Source organism: Astyanax mexicanus, chromosome 17 (genome assembly GCF_023375975.1).
Source record: "Astyanax mexicanus isolate ESR-SI-001 chromosome 17, AstMex3_surface, whole genome shotgun sequence".
NCBI lineage: Eukaryota > Metazoa > Chordata > Actinopteri > Characiformes > Acestrorhamphidae > Astyanax > Astyanax mexicanus.
Genome location: NC_064424.1, coordinates 31,148,820 through 31,176,356, shown reverse-complemented (window position 1 = coordinate 31,176,356; position 27,537 = coordinate 31,148,820). Strand labels below are relative to the sequence as shown.

Genomic DNA, 27,537 nt, shown 5'->3' with positions numbered 1-27,537 from the left:
TGTTCAGTGATACTTGACTAAAACCTTACAAAATACAAGATGTATGTACATATAGAGTGGTGTGAAAAAGTGTTAGACCCTTTCATTATTTATTTATTTATTTTATTTTTTTGCATGTCTGTTACTCTTAAATGTTTCCGATCATCAAACAAATTGAGATATTGGTCAAAGAGAACACAAGTAGCTAAACACAAAAGGAAATATTTAAATGAAGGTTTTATTATTAAGGGATAACAAATCCAAACCTACATGGCCCTGTGTGAAAATGTTGTAATTCTGCCACATTGGAGGGTTTTCCAACATGAACCACTTTTTGTGACCTCTTGGATGAGTCGTTGCTGCGCTCTTGGGGTAATTTTGGTTGGCAGGCCACTCCTGGGAAGACCCTTCCACATTTTCGCAATTTGTGGATAAAGGCTCTAACTGTGGTTCGCTGGAGTCCCAAAACTTTAGAAATGGCTTTATAACCTTTTACAGACTGATGGATCTCAATTAGTTTCTTTCTCATTTTTTCCTGAATTTCTTTGGATTTTAGCAGGATGTTTAGCTTTTGAGTATCTTTTGGTCTATCTAGCTTTGTCAGGCAGGTCTTTTTTTAAGTGATTTTTGAGTTTCACCCTTCTCCCACATTTATTTAAAAACTGCATTTTGTGTTTACTTGTTTCGTCTTTGACTAATATTTAAATTTGTTTGATGATCTGAAACATTCAAGAGTGACAAACGTAAAAACTAATCATGAAAAACCATGAAGAGGGCAAACACTTTTTCACACCACTGTATTTAAACCTTATAGAATATGTAAGTATGATATATTGGACATTAGAGTAATACTCTTTTATATTATAACATTATTATCTTTCTTCTTTCTAAAGTCACTGCTCATCTTATCAGCTTGTCATATAGTAAGTACACTTTGGGCCCTAGCTTATACATGCCCATTGCTATCATACACCACGCCAATAAACTATTTTCACTCCTCCACCTGCGTTGCTTAAAAAGCGCTGGAGTTTACGAATATATCTATGCCGATGGGTGTAGTGGTCTGGAAATGAGGTTTGTTCAGGTAAATTTTGGGTGTATTGCTATCTTGGCAGCGGAAAACACAGGTGCACCACTGACTGATTAAAACCCACAACTAATTAAGAGAATTAGTTCATGTCTTTTGTGTGTTTCGAGTCATGCGTACTCTTGATACCAAAGACTTACTGACGCCCTGAATCAAGCTACATGGGGCATGGTTGACTACTTGTCTATAGATCGCTAAAATAGGGTCTCTTGTATTTCTTTATTTACAGACAGTGGGATAGTTGGATGGAGTAGTCTCAAACATCTAGTAGAATCTAAGTGAAGACTTGTTTTTAAAACAATGAAAGAGCAGGTGTTTGTGGTACTTTTATATAGGCTATATAGTGCATGCTGGATATAAGGGGAGTCCATATATTGTAATATACAGTACCAAAAATGTCAAAAGTTTGGACACATTTTGGCATTCAATGTTTTTCTTAGTTATTACTGAGGTCACCAAGTCTGTGGTGTTAAACACTGGTAGTTGTGTGAATGCAGCTGGATATTGTAATATTGTATATATAAATACAGTGTTCTCAAGTCTCACGCTTTGAGCGTGTGACACACGCACCTCAGCAAGTTCACTTGCTCACACGCCACACATGGTATTTCTCACGCTTGCCAATCCATCGGCTGTATATTATAACATACTCTCGTTGAGCCAATCAGAATATAGATCGCTCTGTTGTTAGGCAGACCTAGTCAAAGAGGGTGGAGTTTCAGCCAACTGAAGAACTTCTTTCTCCCTTAAGGGGCTTTGCTTGAATTTCTAAGCCCTCTTCCTACTTGTGTCAGTAACTTAAGTAAGAAATATTTGCACTTTGATAACATAAATTTCATATTAATATGTGTGTGTGTGTATTTATAGTAACTATGCAATTTGCTCTTTATTTTTTAGGATTGTTGTTATGGGATATTGGTGCGTTTTTTGTTGCTAATGTTTAATTGTTACTATTGCTACACTCGCAGTGTATGCAAAATATATAAGAAGTATTTTCACTGTCCAAAATATATATTTTGATATAAAGTGTGTTGGACTTGAATTAAGGGTTTTTTTTGTCAATAAGTGTAGACATGAATGAACTGTTGCTAAAATTAGTGAGTAAACATTGGAAATATATGTGCAAACAATGGAAAGTAAATCCTAAACTAAAAGTGTCGTAATTATAAAGCCTTTGAAATGACTCCTTCTAAGCCCCTTCAAGGTCAACATTAGGGTCAACATTTTCTACAGAGAAAGCACAGGTTGATAAATGCTGGAGCATTCCTAAAAAAAAACACACAAAAAAACCCCAGAATTTACTGATTATCAGACACATAATCCAAATCGAATCTTCATGCCATCTCGTTCTTCTCTGTCATGCTGGAGAGCTTTAGTCTCTCTTTCTCTTCCCGTGAAGCTGCCGCCGCTTTGTCTCGGGCTTCTCCCTCCACATGGAAGCCCACCATCAGCTGGTACACCAGTACTCCCACCACTGAGCCAAAGAAAGGGGCGAAGATTGGCACGAAGAACCAGTAATCTCCAGCCCTGTGGCAGAGAAGCAGAGGAACATTCAGAACAATGAACAATAATGACTGTGATTACCACAGGTGGGAAAACGTCACTAAGTATTAAGTAACAAGTAAGTTCCAAGTCTTTACCCTTTAGTCCTGAGTCAATACAGGCAAGTCTCAGTCAAGTCCCATGTTTTACACTTCAATCTTAATCAAGTCACGAAAAGTAACATCCTTTTAATATTTAACACCAATGAGCTTGATGAGTAGTATATTAACCTTACATTAACAATACATGTTTGGAAAGTTTGTATTTATTAAAGCATAAATAAATTAGCTTTATCTAAAATTAGATCAGTTTTGTGATTTTTCATTGTTGCATTAAATTAAAACCAAGTTGATAAAGTGATACTGTTTTTTTCCTGTGTACGAAACCAGGCAAACAGCTATTTTATGGAATGTACAGGGGTTGGACAATGGAACTGAAACACCTGGTTTTAGATCACAATAATTTATTGTCCCGACGGACAGTTCTGGTGGCAACAGAAGAGTTGAGGTGCCGTGGTTTTATGTTGTTTGGATACAATACGGTTTAGCACCCGAACATCCCTTTGAGACAGCTTCCTCCTGGGTCCACAGTTAATCCTGTTGGATGTGGTTGGTCCTTCTTGGTGCTATTCTGACATTACCCTGGATACCGTGGCTCTTGATACATCACAAAGACTTGCTGTCTTGGTCACAGATGTGCCAGAAAGACGTGCACCAACAATTTGTCCTCTTTTGAACTCTGGTATGTCACCCATAATGTTGTGTGCATTGCAATATTTTGAGCAAAACTGTGCTCTTACTCTGCTAATTGAACCTTTACACTCTGCTCTTACTGGTGCAATGTGTAATTAATGAAGATTGGCCACCAGGCTGCTCCAATTTAGCCATGAAACCTCTCACACTAAAATGACAGGTGTTTTAGTTTCATTGTCCAACCCCTGTACGTATTAAAATATTAAAAATACTACAATTACTTTGGCTCCAACAGCTTTAGATCCATATTTTTTAAGTTGTCTTTGCAGAATGCTGTACCAGTCAAACGTTTAAATTGTAGTTTTAATACTGAGGACTATATTAAAGCTATAAAGGAAAACATGCGGAATTATTCTGTAAACAAAAAGTTGTAAACAAACCAAAACATATTTTATACTTTAGATTCTTTTGAGTAGACAGATCTGCACACGATTGGTATTTTAATCCCAGTGTCTTCAAGAGGTAGAGTCAACTGGAATAGTTTTCTCAGTGTCTTGAAGGAGTTCCTGGAGGTTCTGAACAACAGATTCTGTTTTTCTTTCACACTGTGAAGCTCCAGCTCATCCCAAATCACCCACCCCAGATTAGCAGGTTTAGATCAGGGGATTGTGGAGGACAACGTAATTCTGTATGTGTCCCTTAATTGTTTTGGCGTCTTTAATATTAATCTACAATGTAGAAATTACATGAATGAAAGAAATAAAGAAAACATTGAATGAGAAGGTGTGTCCAAACTTTTGATTAGTACTCAACAGTACAGCTGTTTGTTGACATGGTTATTGACTTATGGACTATATAATCAGCAAGCGTACTGAATTCTGTATTGTTTATGCACAGAAACTGCTAGAATGCTGCCGGTGTCACATGATACATGTGGCTGCTGTGAAAAGCTACGGTGGTCAATAGTTCCAATACTTTGCTCTCAATAAAAATGTGTGGGTTCAGACAGAAGGTGCTGTCTTCTGAAATAACTCACGTGAAGACCTCACTGCCCCAGCCTGCGAGTGCAGTGAAGATGCGGGGTCCCAGATCTCTGGCAGGATTAACAGCATACCCAGAGTTGAAGCCCATCGACAGGCCGATCACCAGCACCACAAAACCCACAGTAAAAGCCTCCAGCCCCCGCGGGATGGGGTTGTTATAGGGGTCAACGATGGCCAGGATACACACGATCAGAGCTGCTGTGCCAATCATCTGTGAATTAATAATATACATACATATAAATATCATGTGTGTGTGTATATGTTCTGCTGTTTGATATATATATATATATATATATATATATATATATATATATATATATATATATCAAACAGCAGAATGCCTCTATCTGCTCTATTAAGCTACAGTTTGTGTACTGAACATTAATATAAATCCTTATAACTGTCAGAAATAAATACAACTATTAAGTTATAGTTACTGTTTACGTTTTTAAGTATATTTAATTTTTATAATTGATTGCTGAAGGTTCTGGACGAGGTGTTTTTTGCTAAATTTAAAGGTGGTAAAAAAGTGATGGAGTGTGGTATAGTGAATAAGGACTGCTGTGCTTGTGGTGATCGTGACCTAGTTCTGGCCACGCGACTGACTGTTGATTTTAGTCAGGGTTTAACCGGATCAGTTGCACAAGTGTTTTTTTTTACGCCAGAAATGTACCTGAACACACGTCATTTCCAGGCTGCCACACCCATCTGCTTTAATATACTCCTAAAGTCCAACGCTATTTCAAGGACGTGTGCGCAAGGTGTAAAAATAGACTGTTCACGGGGTGTATGATGGCAATGCGCCACGCTACATGCCTTGCACAGGGTGTACGATAGGGCCCACACACTGTGTTCCAAATTATTATGCAAGTGATATTTTTCCACAGGTTTCAAGCAATATGGGAAAGAAAAAGTATCTCTCTGCTGCTGAAAAGCATCAAATAGTGCATTAGGTATTTCACGAAAATTGAAGCCTGACGTGAAATGTTTATTGATTGTGCACTTTAAAATACAGTGTGCCTTGTAGTATGAAAAATAAGGTAATTTGGAACACAGTGTATATATACTTGTTTTGTTTACAGATATACATTGGTACAAATATACTTTTGGTCTAAATGATTTCAAAGTCTCAAGAAGGAAACATCATTTGGGCCTTTGCAACAGCCAGTAACATAAAATGTTCTGAAATTCTTTTAAATAGGTAAATTCATGCTTTTTATGTGAAGCTCAACTTTTAATGCAAAAAATACATAGATATTTCAAATTGATTGGCATGTGTGTAAGGTCTGTGATTTGAGAAAATAAAAAAAGTCATTTGAGGGTGAATATGGCTCCATGACTATTTTCAAAGTCTTAAATGGCCACACCTGTATAAGCTGTGTGTATAAGTGAGGCTCAACACTGGCAAGTGATGTGATTTATGGAATTTTGAGCAAAGCCTTACAGTAGGTACCGATATATGGGGGACATTGTATTTCTGATGTTGTGGAGAGAAACATAACATTGCTCGATCCACAGGGTCGAGCGTATACTAGGAATATTCATTATCACCCACAGTGGACAGTGCAGTGGGTGGTAATGATTGTGACTGGCGGTGTCTGGCTAGAATTGTCCTTGCATACAGACAAGAGACTTTGTCAAAAAAACACATCCATATTTAATATAGTAAAAAAAAAACACCACACGCATTGCCACAGGTCAGTGCAGCGATGTTTAACTTCCAATAGTATTGTGCCCATGAATTTTTGTCGTGTCCCATGGAAGCTTAAAAATAGACAAACTACAGTAACTACTTATAGGCTGAACAAACTTTTATGAACTTTTAAATTTAGCATAATATTCTGCACATTTTTGACATTAGCTTTAAATTGGCTAATGGGTTAAATATTATATTTCTCATGTCATTTCTAGTCATTATTGGTAAATCCATGGAAAGGGTGCTAAGATTACAGGCTAAAGCTGCTGTAGAGTGATATGGCTTGGCTGTTTTTGTCTTCCTCTTACCTGGTCAAAGAAGCCGTTGATCAAGCTAAGATGAGTGGAGGGGTAGGTAGCAAAGATTCCAGCGGTAGCGTTCTCTCCCACCACAATCAGACTTCCCTTACGAAACTCCCACAGAGCATCTACCATTACACACAATGACATTTGCACAAAGCCACATTACATGAAATGCCAACAGCAGCAACTTCAGCAGTTTAGATTATCTACTAGATTGAAGAGAGCTGGAACATATACACATTTACACAAGTTTTAGTGTAACGTATCCTCTCAGTCCCAGCTTTAATCACTTGAGAGTGTTCTGAGTGGCCATCTTGCTCTAAACTTAGCCCCGAGGTTCTCTGAGTTCCTGTCCTCTGACAGTCTGTCTCCTCACGTTTCATCAGATCCAGATGGCATGGCCCTAACGTACAAACATCACCCTAAACCAGGGGAATTTCATTAAAATGTAATAAGTCCATGTTAGAGAACATTATTCAAGGCTGAGTCTGGACCATGATAATGTTTTAAATTGCAGAGGTATATTCTGTTTACTCATGTAGTCTAGTGGTTATATAAACATTTTGGGTAGTCTATCATGTTGATCCATTGATCAGTTCTGGTCCATTCTTGATTAATGCTTAGTTCTGATGTATTATTGATTAAAGATTGGTTCTGGTCCATTCTTAATTAAAGCTTGGTTCTGGTCCATTCTTAATTAAAGCTTGGTTATGGTACATTCTTAATTAAAGCTTGGTTATGGTACATTCTTGAGAAAAATCTTAGTTCTGGTCAGTTCTCATATAAATCTTGGATCTGTTCCATTCTTGATTAAAGCTCAGTTCTGATCCATTTCTTATTAAAGCTTGGTTCTGGTCTATTCTTGATTATACCTTGGTTCTGGTTAATTTGTTATTAAAGCTTGGTTCTGGTAGATTCTTAATTAAAGCTCAGTTTTGGTACATTCTTGATTAAAACTGTGTTCTGGTCCATTCTTGATTAAAGCTGATTTCTGGTACATACTTGATTTAAAGCTCAGTTCTGGGTTATTCTCCATTAAAGCTCAGCTCAGGTTCATTTTTAATTAAAAGCTTAGTTCTGGTCCATTATTGATTTAAAGCTAATTTTTAGTCCATTCTTGGTTAAACCTTACTTCTGGCCCATTCTTGATTAAAGTCTGGTTCTGGTATATTCTTTATTAAAGCTTAATTCTGGTCCATTCTGGATTTAAAGCTCAGTTCTTGTCCATTCTTGATCAAAAGCTTAGTTCAGGTTCCTTTTTCATTAAAGCTCAGTTCTGGTCCATTCTTGATTAAAAGCTTGGTTTTGGGTTATTCTGATTAAAAGCTTGGTTCTGATCTATTTGTGATTTAAAGTGTAGTTTTCAGTTATTCTCATTATAAACTTGGATAGGGACACTAGCATGAATTAGCCTTAGGGTAGAGATGTTTCTTGCAACTCACCAAAATACATGCCAAATATGATCCCTGATCCAAGGAAGGCTCCTAATGTCTGGAACAGAAAGTACACAGGGAACTTCTTCCATGGCTCTCGGCCCAGAATGCACAGGGAAAATGTGACGGCCGGGTTCAGGTGGCCACCTGTAGAAACCAGAAACCAGAGGATCTTCATAATTAGGCTAATCTGACATGCCTGAACCATGATTTAGAGAGCATGTCTGGACAAAATCTACTTTGCTTTGCTTAAAAACATTCTTTTTCTCTTTCTCCCTTTAATGCTTCATACAGAAATAAAGGCACTAGGTGGTTCTAGAGCAGTTATTTGCTATATGCAACAATAAATAGCATAACTGAACCATATCTTATAGCTCCTAAAAGCGTATAGGTGTTTCTAAAAAAAGTGGCCAGTAAGTGAAAGCACAAGGTATTAAGTAGGTGTTTCTAATGAAGTGACCAGTACACAGAGAGTGGAAGCCCAGTGCACAGACACACAGCTTTAGGCCTCGTCTTACCTGAGACTTGACCACACACTAGAATTCCCAGCATGGCAGCAAAACCGAAAGCGAAGTTCACTGTCAGGAACATTCCATGAGAACCCTCGCTGAGAACCAACTGAGCAACCGCTCCACAACCAAACATCTGCAGCAGAGAGGGAAAGAGAAGCACTGCATTAAACTGTACTATTAAAGAACATCCAATCACTTTTTATTAAAGACATACAGTATTAGACAAAGGGTTTTATTTATATATATATATATATTTTTTTTTTATTTATTTTCTACTTTTAAATATTAGCCATGTTTAAAACTGAGTTGAAATCTGATCAAACGGGAACATTTTCAGTCTGGGTGTAAAAGTTTCCAGTTTCTAATGCTTAACTAATTCCATTTAACAACTTTAACATTCAACAATTTAAATGCTGCCCCTCCATGTTTAGACTTTACCTTACACAGGACTTACTGACTGGTTTCCTAAGGATCTGAGAGATCTGCTTGTCTCACAGATGGACATGCTGATCCTAAACCATTGACACATTTGTAGAAAACCAAACCAAGTCTTTAACATCTATTCTGTATAAGACAGAGGTATACAGTATAGGGTATACAGTGTAATGGGAGTACTTTTTGGAAGTTCAGTAAGGAGACAATTACAGTAACCAATCCTGCTAGAAAAAAGGTGCTAGTTAATTTATCCAGTCTTGGTTTTTAGAGAGGAACTCTCTAATCTTGTTGATGGTACAGTCACTAAACTCCTTCAGGGCAGTTCGACTGTAAACCTCAGTTTACAGTCGCACCTTTGTAGAGGGTTGACCGGTAACAGTGTTTAAAAGGAAAAAAGAGTGACATAAATTTTCAGCTTTGATTTTTCCTCAGTATTTTCCTCACTAATGTATGTATCTATTCTTCTAGAAAAGACTCCTCCTATGGATGTCTCTGGGCCTAGAGCATGATTTAGTATTTCCAGATGTACAGTATACCATGACACCCGATTTAAGCAGGTCCCCAAGTCCAGGAGAAAGCAGGAACATCAAACTGGTCAACATCTCTCTCCAGGGCTGGCCTAGAACCGCCTTGAAGATATTGTCTTAGTCCTTGTAATAAATAATTGTATTACACCGAAGACAGCATCTTCACATCAAAGAGATGATGATAAACTGAAACAGATCTTAAAAGAAAGACAAAAAAGAGGAAAGATCTAAAAAAAAAAAGGCTCACAAAAAAGAGAAGAGATCTTACAAGAAAGCAAAAGGCTCACAAAGAAATAAGATCTTAAAAGAAAGCCACACAAAAGACATGAAAGATCTCAAAGTCAACGTAATTTCTAAGATTCTTTTACAAAAAGAAAAAAAGTCTTTTCTACGTTTTTTTGCTTTTAATTTGTTTGTTTGGATTCCTTTGTTGCCTTTCATACCAGGGCTGGACTGGTAATCTGGCGTACCGGGCAAATGCCCGGTGGGCCGACAGTCCTCAGGGGCCGATGCTGTTGGGTGGCCCATTGGGCCCATCTTCAATATAGACAGTCGACTGAACCAATTAGGATATAGGAAGAAAGCGGCCACACCCACTCTCTGCGTGGTTTAGCTCTGAGCACATGGGCGACTGGAAACAGTGCATGCAGGGTCCAGCGCTCGTACTGTCTCTCTCTCGCTCGCTCGCTTAAACGTGCGCACGCGCTCTCTCTCTCTTTCTCTCTAACTGTCCCTTTTTCTCACTTTCTCTGTCTCCCGCTCTCTGTCTTTGTGACTGTCTCTCTCTTTTTCTCTCTTGCTCGCTCGCGCTCTCTCTCTCTCTCTCTCTTTCTCTCTCTCTCTCTCTCTCTCTCTCTGATGTAAGTGATTGACACCACTAATATAATTTAATTTTATCAATCTAAAGCTAATATTTCTTAAAAAGAACTCAAACACTAAAATGCATTCAGTAATTAGAAAAATATATATATTTGTAGTTAAAGTAATGCTGTTGTTTTTGTTTTTAATAAAGCGCCAAAATCATACTCATTGTTTATTTTGTTCCACCTAGATCAAAAGTTTCTCTCATAATGAGAGTAGGAGAGAACCCTGGTTTCAAGCATTTAATAAAAGAGCTCCAGCCCTGTTACAACTTTCCATCCCAAAAAACAAAACATGATTATAATAAAGATTCATTTTTTTAAGTTGATAATGGTGAGGTTATACAGAATGCCCTGTTTGTAACCTGATACAAACATATGTTATAACTGTTTAAAGGAGGAAGCACCTTTAACCTGAAGAATTAGAATTGAGCTGTTATATCAGAAAAATGGTGGAGTTAACAATAGACTCTAAACGTCTTATATTTAATATGCTGATGATACATTATGCTTTTCTGTAACCCCACATACATAATATACAAGTTTAGTGCTTCGCTAATTATGAGGGGCCGGTCTAAACCAAAAATGCCAGGGCCGATTTTTGTTGTCCCAGTCCAGCCCTGTTTAATACCAACATCATTTTAAATTTCTTCACATCTGAGGCATTTAATTCTGATGTGAGTGTGTGATTATTTACACATAAAGTTGGTGCCATGCTAATTGGTGAAATTCAAGCTCCCATTACTGGCCCTGTTACTCTCGTAGCTCCATTGTTTTGTTTTGTTTTTTATTTCTGATTTTATTTCTGATGAAATAGTGCTTGTTATCTGAGCAATTTTTTTTTTTTTAACAGGAGAGAAAAGTGTTAAACTGATTTCGATCAGCAACTAACAACAACCATTAAAGATTTCAATCTGATGACCTTGTAGATAATGAAGTTGCACACAATAGAAGTTTTGATTGTTATTTCATTGTTAGAGTCTAACCTCTAAGAGCAGACAGAGTCATTATGGGAGATGTAACTCGCATGGCAAGGGTCAAACGCTGGCGGCCAGTCCGGAGTGTCACCGTTTAATGGGGAAGCTCGTTACTTCGCCCGGCTGCCAAACAGGGAGGACTGGTATTAGTGAGGGAGCCTGTAGCGCTTTTCTCTCGACAGCCATTCCGTCTGAAGCCCATGTTAGACTAACAAGCACAGGAACACCGAATCTGAGGCAACTCTTACACACCTCGTTAAAAATAGCACCATTGCTGTGAACAAAGCAACTTATTCAAAACTCATTAAAGGGGATGTTTTAGTTAAAAGAGATAAAGCACCCCTGCTAAAAGGACAAAAACTGACAAAATTCGGAAATGCTGGTCGACCGGAATCAGACCAACATAAACCAGCTTATATTAGGATGATAAAGCCAGAAGTCTACAGTGTTGCAGGAATGTTCATACATGTGTTTCTAATTTTTAATTTCTAATAAGAGGTTTCAGGCCAGGAGTCCTTCAATTATTGGGGTTTTCACACTACATTAGTGATCTTTGACACAGGGAGACGAATTAACCCCTTTACAGGTCTTGGAACGTATACAGGCTACAAGTGTAGATGATACAAAACCCTTTTTCTCTACAGTAAAATAGGTTATTCGGTACATTCGGTACATTGCTGGGCGGTTTGGCCAAATGTATATCACAGTATTTTTTTTTTATTCTTTAATATAGGTTTGTGAGTTACTGTACTGTGAGGAGTACATATAATATAAACACTAAGGCTTTAAATCAGGGGTGTCCAAACATTTTTTGTTGGGGGCCAGAAGGAGAAATATATTTGAAGTCACGGGCCACACTCTGTAATAAAACAAATAATGAAATATACCATAATATAATAATACATTTTCCTGATTATTTCATTTACACACCATTTTACTTGACTTACTATCTTTATCTTTGACAGTGTTGTGTAAACTAAGATTTTTCAAATTGATGTTTAATTTCATGATGTCTCTTAATATTAAACTCCTTAATTACGGCAACTTTTTTAGACTCTTTTAGCCCGTTTTTCTACGCTAAAAATGCGCACCCTCTCCGCTTTTAGAATCTTTGGCCCGTTTTTCTGCGCTAGAAATGCGCACTCTCTCCGCTTTTACAATTTCTGCCCTGTTTTTCTACGCTAGAAATGCACACCCTCTCCGCTTTTAGACTCTTTGGCCCGTTTTTCTACGCTAGAAATGCGCACTCTCTCCGCTTTTAGACTCTTTGGCCAGTTTAAAATACCTTGCGGGTCGCTCCAAAACAGGAAATGGGCGGCAAATGGCCCGCGGGCCGTAGTTTGGACACCCCTGCTTTAAATTAAGGCTTTGATTCTGTGCTTCTCAGCAGAGAAAACTGACCTGGGTGTTATTTTGTTTTGTATTCTGTTTAATATTGATGTAAAAGTTGGTTAGGTTTGTGCACTGCTGCATGGAGTTTGGTGGTGCCAAGATAGCAATGAATATACGACTGTTGCATAGGTAGCTTTTACGCTGCAAAAAAAAAAAATCTTAGTAAGATTTGTTTAAAAAAAAAAAACAACAATTACAAAGTCTCAATCACCTAAACCAAGCAAAAATCACTGATATTTTTGCCTTAAATTTGGACACAAGAATCAGAATAACTGGAATAATTAAGCAATAATACCGAAGAGGGAGTGCTATAACATGTTATATTGGCACTGCTGTGTTGTGGATGTAGGCACGAGGATGCAGGCCAAATGTGATCTGTTTAGTTATTGGTTGCTGCTCCGTTTGCAGCAGCACTGTTTCGCTGCATCGTTGCTAGGTTACCTGTATGAGTAATACATGGAGAGCTTCGGTTACAGTGCATTACCGGCTGATAATGGCACTAATACAACACCTCTCAGCCAATCACACTGCAAGGTCGGAACTAACTGTGGAATAATAATAAATAAACTGTGATACTTGTAACATCTAGCTATTGGCCTGCTATTCAAATTTTTTTTTTTTTCAAAAACTTTTCCCTGCTTTGTTGACCTACAACAGTTCTGTTTTTGTTCAGATTTGTACCGTTTTACTTCTAGTAGGCTGTCAATCTGACAACAGAGTTGGCCTCAATTTATGATGCAACAATGGTAGCAAGTCCAAACAGCTGCGCTATTTATTGCACACCCAGACTGAGAATTCCAGAACCACACATGGATCTCAGAGGGTCGAATGTTCGAAGAAGCCCCAGCTGTAAACACAACAAACAACAGAATAAAAAAATATATAAAAAAACAGGAGAGTAATATGAATCTGTGCTCCAAACATCACAGGACAGGAAATGTGTTTGCTATTTACAGAGCCACGCTTGGCCCAGTGTACCCACTTTGGTGCATGAGCCGCCGTCAAGGAATGCACGCTATTATGCACAGCATGTGCTGGACGGTGTGTGTGTACCTGTTCTACCCCCTACAGTGCTGTGCTCTCCAGCTACGCTGACTTAGTAATAAGGCCAAAACAACATGGGCTGCTCCATAGACATCACCAGGACTAGATTTGTGGTGGAACACAATATTCCCAGTCAAAAAGCAATAAAAAAACGACTCTTATAACCAAGCCACACCCCATTTGTGCTGGCATTTGAGGTCACATCGTGTGTCTATTAGATATATTTTAAAATACGTATTTAAACAGTCTGTTTTTCTTATCTGAATATAGACATTTTCGAAAAACTGAAATCTCTCTCATTCATCACACAGTGATGAATATGCCTACACTCTAAGAAATATAAGTACAGATTTGTACTTAAAAGAGTACAAAGCTTGTCGCTGGGGCTGTACCTTATATTGAGGCACAAAAAAGTACCTTTCAGTGAAAGTCCTTTTTTGTACCCATGGTTTTTGTGGCAGTAAAGATCATAAAGATTATAAACATTATCATCAACTAAATATGGCTCAAAAACTTGATGATACAAAATTGTCTGGCTTTCAAATAAAAAATGTGCAATTTAAATATATATTGTTCATTAGTACAGTGATGCAGAATACTGAATGTACCCTTTGGCTGGTTAAATGGTACAAATTTGTACTTATTGCTGTTAGAAATGACTTTGTACTTCAGAGGGAACAAATCTGACCCTGTAAAGACCAATATTGTACCTTTGAGGGTACAATTATAAAGAGTGTACCTTCGAGTACAAAAAAGTACTCATATCGTACCTCTGTTTTTTAGAGTGTACATGAGTGTGCTAGCCCTGTAGGGGCGATATTGTCTCAAAAAGAAAGACATCATGAAAAAGGAAGACCACAGATGCTGCCTATTTTAATACACAAGACGCATAGGATTTTAAGGCACATTATGCGACACTAGTAAGGAACGGAGGTGTCGCCATGTTTTCCATCTAATTCAGCATTTCTTGCCGCTGGGTGGTAACTAAGTAAAGCTAAGCTAAACAAAACTATAATTCTTAAAAAAAACATTTTCTTTAAAAGTCAAACAAGTGCTGAATGTTAATATATACACAGATTTCTCTCCTGAAGACTGTTTATTTGGGTGATTAAAGTGATTCTGTTTCTTACAGTAGGCTTAGATTTCTAGATTTCCACTAAGTCTGGGTGCAACAGCATTAGCATTAGCGGCTAACCACTAGCGCTAGCCACAGTGCTACACTAAGCTAGCGGTTTGTCCCACGTAGCTTGTTTTAACACTGTAAACACGCAGGCTACACTCTGATATTCTTGTCTCTAAATTGTGGAAGAGCTATTCAGTCTTACAAAGAATTTTCACCTTAATCTTAAGTCATTTTAACTCAAAATAAGCACAAAAAAAATTCAGCAGTCAGGTTATTCTGGTTATTGTGTACAAATTTAAGCCAAAAAAATGAAGGACTTTTGTTAAACAAAGAACATTCACTCATGATAATAACTAGACATAGACACACAAACACAGATAACTCTGTAACTATTCAAAATAAAAGTCTTTTCTTTAGAGAAATCACAGATGAAACCTGAGAGTGGTGAGTACTGTTTCCTACACCTTTAGAAGACTCTTGGAAACTGGAGAAAACTGGTATTGGAAGAGTCAGGTCTGGCTAAAGCACATGGCAACAATGCCAGCGTTTAGCTCAGCTTAACACTGGACTACATCTCAATTTCTGCAGGGAAGAGAAGAATTTGAGTTCTGATAGGTGAAATGATAAGCAGTATTAAAGTCATTGCTAAGATGAGAAAAAAAAAAAGCTTGTCTGGGCCATATAGCACCGCTACTGAACTACTAAAAAAAAAAATTGACCAAATTAATCATGAAATATATTGGGGTGGGTGATACTGTCTACAAGAAAATAAAAGTTTAAGTAAACAAAAGAAAACTGTCTCTCCCAACTTTTTTTCTGATTCGGTGTCGTGATTGTCAGATCAGATCAAGACCTGCAGGAATAATGCAGACAGAATGAGGTTAAGCTCATTTTTTGAGTCTATCGAAATTCGCAGGAGATTTATAGTTCAGCTGAGAACTTGTAACAGCCGTGTAAGATGTGAGATATATAGATAATTAGATTCTAATAATTCCATCAGAGTTTTTGATGCTGTTTTTACGATGTTTGATCATTAAACCTTCAGAGAGTATCACCCTCAGAGTGAATCCCCCACTGGAGCTTCTTACTTTACACAATTCCTGGAACGTTTCCTGTCTGATACAGCTTGCATTCACAGTGGGTTTGCTACGAGGTTCAAGGTGTCATGTCTCTAAGAGACATCATTAACCATTTACTGCCATCTAGACACTTGTACATGCTCTACTGTTCCAAAGCATGGCAGAGTTGGGCTACCTCCAAGATGCTAATTGGCTATTTACCTCAAGCCTCTGTATGCACTGAGGAGCAAACTGCTAACCTTTGCTAACCTCAGAGTCTCGTCCTGATGGAAACTGATCTGCCCTGGAAGCCTCACAGTCTAACATTGGGTTAATTAGCAGCTTATTTTACCAAGTTGTAGTGCAGAACAACAAGCTAGCCTTTTAGCTGGTTTGGTTTGACTTGTTACACTATTGTTATTGTTGGCTGTTAGTGGCTAACTTTCACAACAGTAGCTTATCCAGAAAGTTCCACAGTGAATGGAATAATCTCTGTGGTGCTCACAATCTTCACATGAAACATGATAGATAACTGCCTTACATGATGTACAACAGGTTTTCTAAACTGTGTAAAATGTCAGGATTTTACAGTGATTTTAGGAGAGTGTTTTCATAGAAATGCAGATTTTTACAGCTTTAAACATCTTTATTTTAGGGCCCCACCATTTCACTGTAACTATACTGCTTTATTTTTACAGTAGATAACCGTATCCTATGAACACAGCTGCTGCCTGTATATATAAATGTAACACTTGAAGGTAAAACAGATGTTATTCAACAATTTAAATGGATTTAAGACATTTTCCAGGAATTTACTGCTGTGAGACTTTGCTGTTTTGAGCCTAAGTACCAGGCAAAAAAAAAAATTATAGGCTTAAAAAGTAACATATAGGGCACTATTTTAGTGATCTATAATGCACATATCAATTTTGCTTTGTGCAGCTGTTTTTTGGGATCGTGAGGGCAGCTCAAACTGTGCAAAAGGCATAAACTAATTCTTTTAATTAATCATGGGTGTGTTTTGGGTGTAACATGAAATAAAAAAATTGGTGTGCCAGTATTCATTCCATTAGAATAATAAGTGAAAGGTGTGCTCTGACTTTGGTGCGTTCATGTCTTACAGCACGGCACTTGTGTGTGTCTCAGCAGCGAAAACTGACCAGCAGCTTATTTAAGGGAACAGAAATGTTATTTAATTCTTTATCGCATGGATAAGATAGGATTGGTAGGATTGGTTTTAATCAGTCAGTGGCGCACCTGTATTTCCTGCTGCCAAGATTCAAACACGTCAGAAATTTACCTGAACACACCTCACTTCCAGGCCACCACACTTATCAGTGTAGATAATATTCATAAGCTCTGATGGTATTTTAGCGGCGCGGGCACAAGTCGTGAAAATAGATGGTTGATGGGGTGTAAGATAGCCACTAGCATCGGCTAAAAAACTAGCATCGGCTAAAAGTGCTGCATTTTGGAATATTGGGGATAAATAGAGGTAGGCTATTTGACAAAAGTTTGTACTCATTATCATATTTCACTACACCACAAGTCTATTTCACACTGGATTTCTCCTTTAAAGGGGAAACGAATGTTTACAGTGGTGGTGATGGGAGCCATGGATGGCCATGATTAGAAAACATACATATATAGCTGTTTTATATTTTATCCAAACCCACTAATGATTAAATAGAAAGGAAATGCATGAATTTGCATATACAGTAAAAATTTAGTCTTATTAAACAGTCCTTAAAATAAGCTGCACATGCACTATATCGACCAACCTACTGTGATACAAATCCTGCTTATTAATTTATTCTTCCAAAATCAAGGACTTAAATTTTTTTTTTCTGTTTTTGTTGGTGTAGCTGTCTCTGCTCTGCAGGGAAGCCTATTTACTACATTTTGGAGCACTGCTGTAAGGATTGTATTGCATTAAGGAAGTTAGTGGATGGTTAGGGTGTTGGATGACCTCCACCACATCTTATCTATAGCTTGCCAACTTACACCAAAGGTACTGAATGGAACTCCATCATTCCAGAAAACACAGTTCCACTGCTCCACAGCTCAGTGCCCCAATGTTAGAGGCTTTATACCCCTCTATAGTCCACATCTGGAATCAGGCATGATATAGTTCTGGTTCATATGTTCATATTTATATCTGCTCCAGAGAATCCTATTCTATTGGCAGTACTTCTCTATAGAGACTAGGTAAACTGTGTATTTACATTTGCACCTCTTTGTCAGCAATAGGTGCAATTAAAATAAAGAAGTCGAATCCATTATTTTAGAAGGCAGAAAGAAACGGATAAATGGTGACAGAGCAAGCTTATATATTATGCTTCAGTTTAAGCTGTATATTGTTTTTAATAAGGAAGGCATGCTCTTAAAGTCACCAAAACACAGCTGCTAATTTCAGACGGTGCTGTTATACAAGGCCCACTGAACTCTGAATAAAGTTCCAAAAATTGTCTTCACGGTTCAGAATGAAATTTTAAATGAAGGATTTAAAATGGAATGCTCCTCCGAGCCAAAGAGACCAAGCTGCCCAATGGGAGAAGACGAAATGGTCACCCCGATTGGACACCCTTCACTCGTGATCACTTCTAAAACCCTGCTTCTTGGAAATCCTCCTCCCTTTAGTGTTTCATAAAGAACATCTATAGGCATTTAAAGTCTTTTTATTGTAGAATATACCTTTGAGTCAAGATACAGTGGAATGAAAAAGTTTGGGTAGCCCATACCTGTCAAGTTTTAGATTTAAGAATAAGGGATATTTTCCTCTGTACTCCTAAAGCCGTCCCACCAGCCCAACGAAGGTTCAGTATCCCTTACATTTTAAGACGGGTTTACAAAAAATCTAAAATAACCACAAGTGAACCACTTACACACTACAATTAGATTATCAGAATCTGAAATGTTGTGGACATTCCTACATATGTCATTCTTTTAATACAGCCAAATTAAATACCCTTTTCTATATATTTAAAAAAAAAATTAAGATTTCATGTCTTTTTGTAATAAATGCACTCTTTTATATGATATATTTTTTATTTATTTAATGGATATAAAATTTAACAAAGGGTGCACAAATTCTGCAAAATGACTGTAGGTGAACTAAAAATGGTATTATGAGCTTTTACTAAAAGGACATGGACCAGATATGTTCCATCAGTAAAAATTAGTCCTAAGGGGCATACACAATAATTTTTAATTAATACTTCTTTCTTTTGATCACTCCACCCCTGATCAGTTCAGTTCATTTCGGTCCTCTCCACATTTCTAGTTCTAGAGTCACAAGCTGTATTTTTTTCTAAAGTCACAAGCTGTATTTTTAAGCAGCTATCAGAAAAATCTCATCACAGTTTACATGATTAGCCTACCGTTACCTTTCTTTTAGAAAAAATGCTGTATATCCATGTATGTTTTAACATCAGCTGCTCTAACTAGCTGCCTGAACTCACAGCGACGGGGGGCTTTCCCACACTGACCCTCCTTTGCAAGCTGATTGGCTGTTTCTCCTGAAAGGCGGGACTTTCTCCTTGAATCGGCTCCACGATTGGTTAAGAGATCGGTCAGTGCCCTGTCTCCTCAATAATATATATTTTTTTATTGTAGTATAATACGGGAAATTTACGGGAAAATACTAATACGGGAGGACGGTGGGAAAGAGGAGTAAAATACGGTAGTTTCCCGGCCAAAACGGGAGACTTGACAGGTATGGGGTAGCCCTGATATTCTCATGATTTTCCTTTATAAATCATTGGTTGTTCCGATCGTCATTCTTAAAAAAAAAAAAACATTTTCATTTAAAGTCAAACGAGAGCTGGACGTTAATCTACACAGATTTCTCTCCTGAAAACTCTTTATTTGGGTAAGTAAAGCGCTTCTGTTTATTTACAGTAAGCTTAGATTTACAGATCTCCACTAAGGTTAGCCAGACAGTGCTACACTGAGGAACCCGGAGAGTTCTGGTAAGCCAGGGCGATACTAGCTAGCGGTTTGTCCCTTGTAGCTTGTTTTAAGAAGATAAACACAAAGGCTACAGGCTAATAATACTAAAAAAAACAAACTAGCTTAGCGTTAGTAGGTAATGCTGCTGCCGCCGGGGTTATCAGCAGGCTACAGGCCGATAATACTTAACTCTTAACGGCAAAAGACCTAACTAGCACTTAGCGGGTAAGGCTAATGCTGCTCCAAGAGGCTAGAGACCAATAATACTCACCTCTGAATGGCAAAAGATCTAGCGCTTAGCACAGTTAGTGGGTAATGCTAATACTGCTCCAGCTGTGCTAGCCTGGGATAACAACAGGCTACAGGCCGATAATACTCAACTGTGAACGGTGAAAGAGCTAACTAGCGGTTAGCAGGTAATGCTGATACTGTTTTAGCAGTGCTAGCCGGGGTTAGCAGCAAGCTACAGGCTGATAATACTCACCTCTGAACGGCAAAAGATCTAGCGCTTAGCACGGTTAGCAGGTAATGCTAATAATGCTTCAGGCTTTGTGCTGGAGAACTAAACTGAAACTCCTGTATAATGCTGTACTTTAGCAGAGTGGCTTTACTGCTCTTTACAACCTGACTGATAAAATTCATACATAAGGCGCAGTAGATTATAAGGTGCGCTGATGATTTTTAGGAAAATTAAAGGATTTTAAGTGTTCAAAAAATACAGTATGTACATTTCCATAGACAGCAGTAGGTTTAAATAGGACAAAATGTGCAAATTTGATTTGTGGCCGACCTGTAATACGGAAATCAACCAAATAAATAAATAAAAGCTCTGCTAACAGACTGGCATTTGTGCTTAACAGATCCAGACATAGTCCTCTCTGTTTACGTCCATCAGATGTTTCCAGGAACAGCATGACTGGCATGTTTATCACACTGCTTCTGAACTAGCTTCAGGCGCTCAGTCATGGCACAGGCTGACAGAGAGAGATTTGATCTGCTCTCACAGAACCAATGAACCGTTAACATTGAAACAACATGAGATCAGGTTAGATCAGACTCAATACTGTTATTCATTTACATTTGCCAAGCTTTTCTCACCAGCTAGAGTCTGTCACACTAATGTGGACGCCCTTAAACGAATGTAATATACAGCTCTGGAAAGAATTAAGAGACATCATCAGTTTCTGAATCTATCAATCAATTCTTTGATTTTGCTATTTATAGGTTTATGTTTGAGTACAATTAACATTGTTGTTTTATTCTATAAACTACGGACAACATTTCTCCTAAATTCCAAATAATGCAAAAAAAGCAAGTTCATATTAATAAAGTTTTAAGAGTTCAGAAATCAAAATTTGGTGGAATAGCCCCACAGCTTTCATGCATTTTGGCATGATCTCCTCCACCAGTCTTGCACACTGCTTTTGGATAACTTTATGCCTGCACTCCTGGTGCAAAAATTCAAGCAGTTCAGCTTGGTTTGATGACTTGTGATCATCCATCTTCCTTTTAATTATATTCCAGAATTTTTCAATTTGGTAAAATCAAAGAAACTCATAATTTTTGTGGTGTCTTATTTTTTCCCAGAGCTGTGTATATATATATATATATATATATATATATATATATATATATATATATATATATATATATATATATATATATATATATATATATATTACATTTCAAATTGAACTGCTAATCACTTGAGCCCTTATGCATTAGGTAACAGTACAACTGACAATAAAGGGATGTAAAATGAAATACATTACAATATTATAACCAATAATAAATAATATAATAATATAATAACCAATTTAAATACTTAGTGTCTTTAGTTCCTAATGAAATACTATAAAATTATAGCTGGCCATACTTTTAACTAATACATTTTCATGATTTTTTTCATGACTTTTCCATGCCTTCAACGCATATTTTTCATGACCATACGATTTTTAAAACATATGTGCAGAAAATTAATCTGACACCCAATTTTTTATAATAAAATGTTTGTCACATCCTGAGAGCTCAATTGTGTCAGGCTAATTTACTAAATTAACTGAATTAATTTTTTAGTTTAAAATAGATTTTCTCCATCGATAAATTGAAACACAAAATTTGTAGATCAAATTTCCATGACTTTTCCATAACTTTTTGGGTATTTTTATTTTTCCAAAACTTGGAAATTGCTATTTTCAAATTCCATGACTTTTCAAGGTTTTCCATGACCGTATGAACCCTGTTAAAAGAATTGTTCTGTAAATTAACAGTACAATTGAGGCATAATAATCACTGCAAATTTATTGCACTGCAGTTCTTAGCCAGCATATAGTTTTTGTAACTTGCTCTTATAACCTTCAACAATAGATAGATAGATTACAGTACACAAAAGTAACTAGGAAGGGTAAGATAAAACAAAACTTATAAAACTACAAATACCAAAAAATGTGTACAACAATTTGTATTTGTAAACAAATACAAAAAAATACAACTACAATAAAATATATAAAGTATAAAAGTGCAAAAGTGCAGTCATTAGTGTGTAATGGAAATAGTGCAGTTGAACACAGTAGACAATGAACACCAGTTGATGTGCATATAATGAAGGTATATGGTGCCCGCTATACAGAAAGTGCAAATACACAGTTATATAATAATTAACATTTGCAGTGCAGGCTTGTGCACAAACTACTAGTGCAAAATAATGTAATGTAAAAGGGCATCTCTGAGAGTGTGTCTGCTGAGATGAGGGGTGTGTCCATGTAGTGACCAGAGTGACAAAGTGTCAGAGTCTTTAGTTTGCTGTGCTGAGAGGAGTTGAACAGATTTATGGCCTGAGGGACAAAAGACTTTCGGAGTCTGTCTGTGGAGCAGACAGTAGCCTCTGTAGGTATGTGTCCACACTGGTGGTGGTGGAGCTTCAAATTGTTGCTTCAAATTTATTGAGCAGATTATATATCTATATTACTTTTTACAGTCTCTAAATTGGTCAAATTTAGGAAGCTTTTGCATGTCATAGATGTATTGTGGATTTGCCTGGTGTTTAGACTCAGAACAAAGTCAACAGTAAATTCTTGGGAAATTCTTTCATTCTAAGCACCCGTTTTTATTTTTTATTTTTTTCCATCAAATGTTATTAGTCAAGTCTGAGGGCCAAAAAGTAAAAAATCCTGAGGTAATAAGTCAGTGTTTTGACATACTGGCTTAACATTTTGATGAAAATAATGAGAATAACGACATGTCTGGCTCTCCTGGTAAGATTTAGGCTTTTGAAAGTTCCAGTCTGAACAGTGTTGAAACAGTAAGCTTTTAAGAGTAATTTACTGCTGCGGCTTGTTAACAGCTTTGTTCGCCCTTATTTCAGGACTGAAAGGGAGGGGCAGAGTCAGTCATTTCTGGACACGTTTAGCTGCTGCCAAACTCGACACAATCCATCATCCTTTGGAGGCTTCATCTAATAAGCTTCTCTTGATCTAATGCAGTAATAGAACAGCCCATAAGATGATGTTGGGAATTGCCTTCGGGGGAAATAGCGAAGGCCGATGGCTTGTTAGAACCGGCGCTGAAACCAAGTGACGAGATGCGAGCAATCCCCGGCCTTCAACAAGATCAGTGAAAAGCCCAGCTCTGGCAGAATGCCTCAAAAACATTGAAACTATAGTTACATAACGAGAAGAAAAGTTCAGCTCGGGCTACAGGCTCCGTTTCAGATAAACGTCTGCTTTAACTTTCACTTTATTAAAAAAATTAAACAAAGTTTAGATTTGATCAGCGTTGTGCATTCTGCGTTGATAAAAACCAGATACAATCGATAATAAACTAATAATAGGAGGCAGATGGTCCATACTGGTCCATAACTGGCATAACTACATGTTCTACCACTGCTGTTACTAAGGTACACTTTCATTTTTAATGGAATACTTTGGTAAAAAATATATATTTACAGCTGTAAATATTAACAGATTGTGTTTTATGGATGCGCTGTATGTTGTGGAAAGACCAATCAACACACAGATTTGATGAGCCAGTAGAATTAAAGCAGATTGCTACATTCTACATCTACACAGCGGTATATGGAAATAATGTATTTCTTTCCACTCATAGATATAAACACATGCATAACTATGTGAACCCTGTATGTGGAGACTTCATTGAGAGAAACGTAGAAAAAATCCATCATGGTTGAAAAAAGTGTTGCTAAAGTGCCCTTTAAAGTCACAAAAAAAGAGACAAAAGAGACAAAATGCCATATTGTTTGTCCTTCTGGTTGAAAAAAGTGATCAACTGCCCACTAAGGTGCTCCTTCTTACAATAAATGCATGATTATTAGCCTTGTAAATCAAGGAATTTTACCATTTATTTCAATAAGGGCCCATCAATGAATGCCCTTCTCCCTATCCAGTAAAAAAAAAACAAATGGTACCATTATGACACACCTACTAGACAGTGTCCCAAAAGATTTGAGAGAGATTCCTTGTATTAAAACAAAAAAATATATTAATTTTTTATAGGTTTGCAACTAGTTTATCATCAGTAATAACATTGCCTAAAAAACTGTGAAACATGGTAGTGGTAGGTTTACTTGATACAAGTCCAAGTCAAGTTATTTTTTTTACTAAATGATAAACCAACTTTGCCCATCTTTGCTTCTGAAAGACTCTGCCTCTCTAAAATGCTCTTTTTCACCCAGTCATGTGAACTAGCAATTTAATTCTTATTGCAGATGTTTTTTGTATTAGTAGCATTTTTTCCAGCCTTTTGTCTTTTTTATAAAACGGTAAAATGTCACATATTCAACCTATGGTATGTGTTCTATGTTCTATTGTAAATAATTGAAATTATAATAGAAATTGTGGTTGTAAATGAAAAGGCTATATTTGTTTTGTAAGTCATGGCGACGGTCAGGCCTGATGCCAACACTGTAGTTCTTAAGTCTGTCTTTTCCCTTCTCGTCAATGGACATGGGCATCTCTAGAACTACAATCCCCAGCATGCATCTGACAATATCCTGTGTTTGGACTCATCATTCCCAGGATTTTAGAATTGTTTTCAGCTGTTACTTATTTGTATGTGTATATAAACCTGTTTGTTTGCATTGTTTTTGCGAATTATTGCCACTGTTAATCCAGTGACATATTGACCCTTTTTCTCTTGCGTTTAACTTAAAATTTTGAAGGCTAGCCCTTTTGTAGTGTTTGTACTGTTTTCTGTTTTATCCAGACTGTATTTTTGGCTCTGGTTTTCTCTTTGTCTCTCGTTTTGGCTCTGATGTATAGGTTTCTTCTCTTTCTGGGTTTGATTATCACCTATATAATGACTAGGTTCTCATTTTTTTTTTACCCTAAAATTACAGCCTCATCTACTTTCTACCACAAGCGTCTGACTTCAGTTTGTACGTTTGTACAACGACTCCTTGTTCCATTCAGCACCACTGCAAAAACAACACTGAAATAGGGTTGAAATATTGTCAGCATACTATAATGGAATATAATCAAGAGGAAGATGGATGATCACAGCCATCAAACCAATCTGAACTGCTTGAATTTTTACACCAGGAGTGCAGGCATAAAGTTATCCAAAAGCAGTGTGTAAGACTGGTGGAGGAGAACATGCCAAGATGCATGAAAACTGTGATTAAAAACCAGGGTTATTCCACCAAATATTGATTTCTGAAATCTTAAAACTTTTCTTTGCATTGTTTGAGGTCTAAAAAGCTCTGCATCTTTTTCTTTGTTATTGTAGCCATTTCCAATGTCCATTTTGCTCAAATCAGTGCAGATATACTTGACAAGCTAAGAGAATAAGGTGAAAATAAATAAAGGGACTTCATTGCTCAGCAAACATCGATACTGAGTTACTTAAACAGATTATGGCGAATGCAGCTGTGGGAGGGATGTATAATAAAAATATGTAAAAAAAAATCCATCAGTTGTATCTTTTTATCTGCTAAAAACATGCTTAAAATGAAATTAGAACACCAGTTCCCTATACGTAATAGTTTGTGTATTTGATTTCATCAGAATCTACATTATTCTGTTTTTTTTTTTGTTTTTTTTTTTCGGATACAACCCCCTTACCCCTTTTTGGGACTCTCCTCAAATTCATGCACTATTTTGGTTACGGATTTTTTAAACCTCTGATCCTAGAAATCCCCCTGCGTAAAAAACATTATTTAATGATGATTCGGCATCGGTGAAACTTTAATATGATGTTAAGTTCAAACCTGAATTTGCTTAGGGGGCATCAATTGTCTACAAATAGCTAATTTTCGCATCTTGTGGAAAAGTTGTGGAACTGTCTTTATGAAAAAAAAAAAAAAAAAAAAAAACTACCCTTATTTAAAAGGGTTTATACATGGTTTATAAAGGAGTTTATAATGCTTATTACCTATGGTAGTTAATAAATAATAATAATAAAAAAACATTAACAACCAGTATAACATAAAAATACAAAGAGAAATAACAAGCTATAATTTGCCAGGTAGGGATCCCACATTATTTTATACGGTCAAAACAAGATTTACTGATTTAATCAGTAATGATAATGTGGTGTATATTCACATATTAAATGACATTCTATATTATTTGCATTATTTGAATATTTATATTTAGAATTTAGCACGATAGCTGACATTTTCATGATTGGCACAGGTAATTTTTTACTGGTTATTTCTGATTTTTAAAGCATTTAACCATATTAATAACATAAATAAACCCATTTATAAGCCATGCATAAACCCATTTATTTTATTTTTTTATTTTATTTTAAAGTAGTAGCATCTAATTAATTAAACAATAAAAACGCATAGTTTGTAAGTTAATCTCCTCAAAACAATGAATGAAATAAAAATAAAGACAGCAGCAGAATCTCACCACCAGTATGAGGGTTCCCAGGCACTCGGCCAGCGCCTGGCGCACCAGCAGGTTCTTGATCTGGAACATGCGTGCCAGTTTGTCCAGGAGCTCCTTCTGCTTGCCCATGATGCTTCAGTCAGCCAGGGGCTCGACCCCACAGGTGAAGAGGATGATGAAGATGAGGATGAAGGGCCTGGTGATGTGCTGGACTGAACTTTTACACCGTGAAGTGAGTGTGAGTGTTTTAGAGCAGCTCAGCCATCCTACCCTTTTAAACCAAGTAAAAAAAACACACACCACACACACCAGAACTATCCCTCTACACCTTCCAGCCCTCCCAGTTCCCTCCCTCTATCTCCACCCATAACCGAGAGTAAGGCCTCCTTCTCCAGTTTTCTGTTTGATTCTGTTTTTCATATTTTGTCTCTTGCAGTCTCTGCCTCACTGCAGTGCATTCCTCGCACCAGATTTGAAGCAGATTTGAAGGTTTGAGCTTGTATGAGTGTGTATTCCTTTCTTAGTGTGGACCACCTCCCCCTAGTACAGGGGTGTCCAAACTTTTTTTGTTGGGGGCCAGAAAGAGAAATATATTTGAAGTCACGGGCCACAGACTCTGTAATAAAACAAATAATGAAATATACCACTTTAAAAAATACACTTTCCTGATTATTTTTATGTACACACCATTTTACTTGACTGACTATCTTTATCTATCTTTGACAGTGTTGTGTAAACTAAGATTTTTCAAATTGATGTCTCTTTATATTAAACTCTTAATTACGTCAACTTTTAGACTCTTTGGCCCGTTTTTCTGTGCTACAACTGCGCACTCTCTCCGCTTTTAGACTCTTTGGCCCGTTTTTCTGCGCTACCACTGTGCACTCTCTCCGCTTTTAGACTCTTTGGCCCGTTTTTCTGTGCTACAACTGAGCACTCTTTCAGCTTTTAGACTCTTTGGCCTGATTTTCTGCGCTACAACTGCACACTCTCTTTCTGCTTTTAGACTCTTTGGCCCGTTTTTTTGTGATAC

The 27,537-nt window shown here is 37.1% G+C and overlaps 1 protein-coding gene across 1 annotated transcript; it reads right to left on the bottom strand.

Moving 5' to 3' along the window:
- Nucleotides 1-201: 201 nt before the first annotated feature.
- Nucleotides 202-26,788, bottom strand: aqp3b (aquaporin 3b). The gene is made up of 6 exons (XM_007237955.4): nucleotides 26,526-26,788; nucleotides 8,293-8,419; nucleotides 7,784-7,921; nucleotides 6,348-6,466; nucleotides 4,337-4,554; nucleotides 202-2,593 (listed from the first exon to the last, which is right to left on the bottom strand). The coding sequence occupies exons 1-6, from the start codon at nucleotides 26,631-26,633 to the stop codon at nucleotides 2,401-2,403; spliced, it is 903 nt and encodes a 300-aa protein (XP_007238017.3). The 5' UTR covers nucleotides 26,634-26,788; the 3' UTR covers nucleotides 202-2,400.
- Nucleotides 26,789-27,537: the final 749 nt, after the last annotated feature.

What these genes read in the sequence shown, in the direction of transcription:
- aqp3b (XM_007237955.4), bottom strand. Translation starts at nt 26,633, where the DNA reads ATGGGCAAGCAGAAGGAGCTCCTGGACAAACTGGCACGCATGTTCCAG. An exon ending in AGTGTGTGGTCAAGTCTCAG is followed by an intron (nt 7,922 to 8,292) that starts GTAAGACGAGGC and finishes TGGTTTCTACAG; the next exon opens with GTGGCCACCTGAACCCGGCC. An exon ending in CATATTTGGCATGTATTTTG is followed by an intron (nt 6,467 to 7,783) that starts GTGAGTTGCAAG and finishes GTGTAATGGTAG; the next exon opens with ATGCTCTGTGGGAGTTTCGT.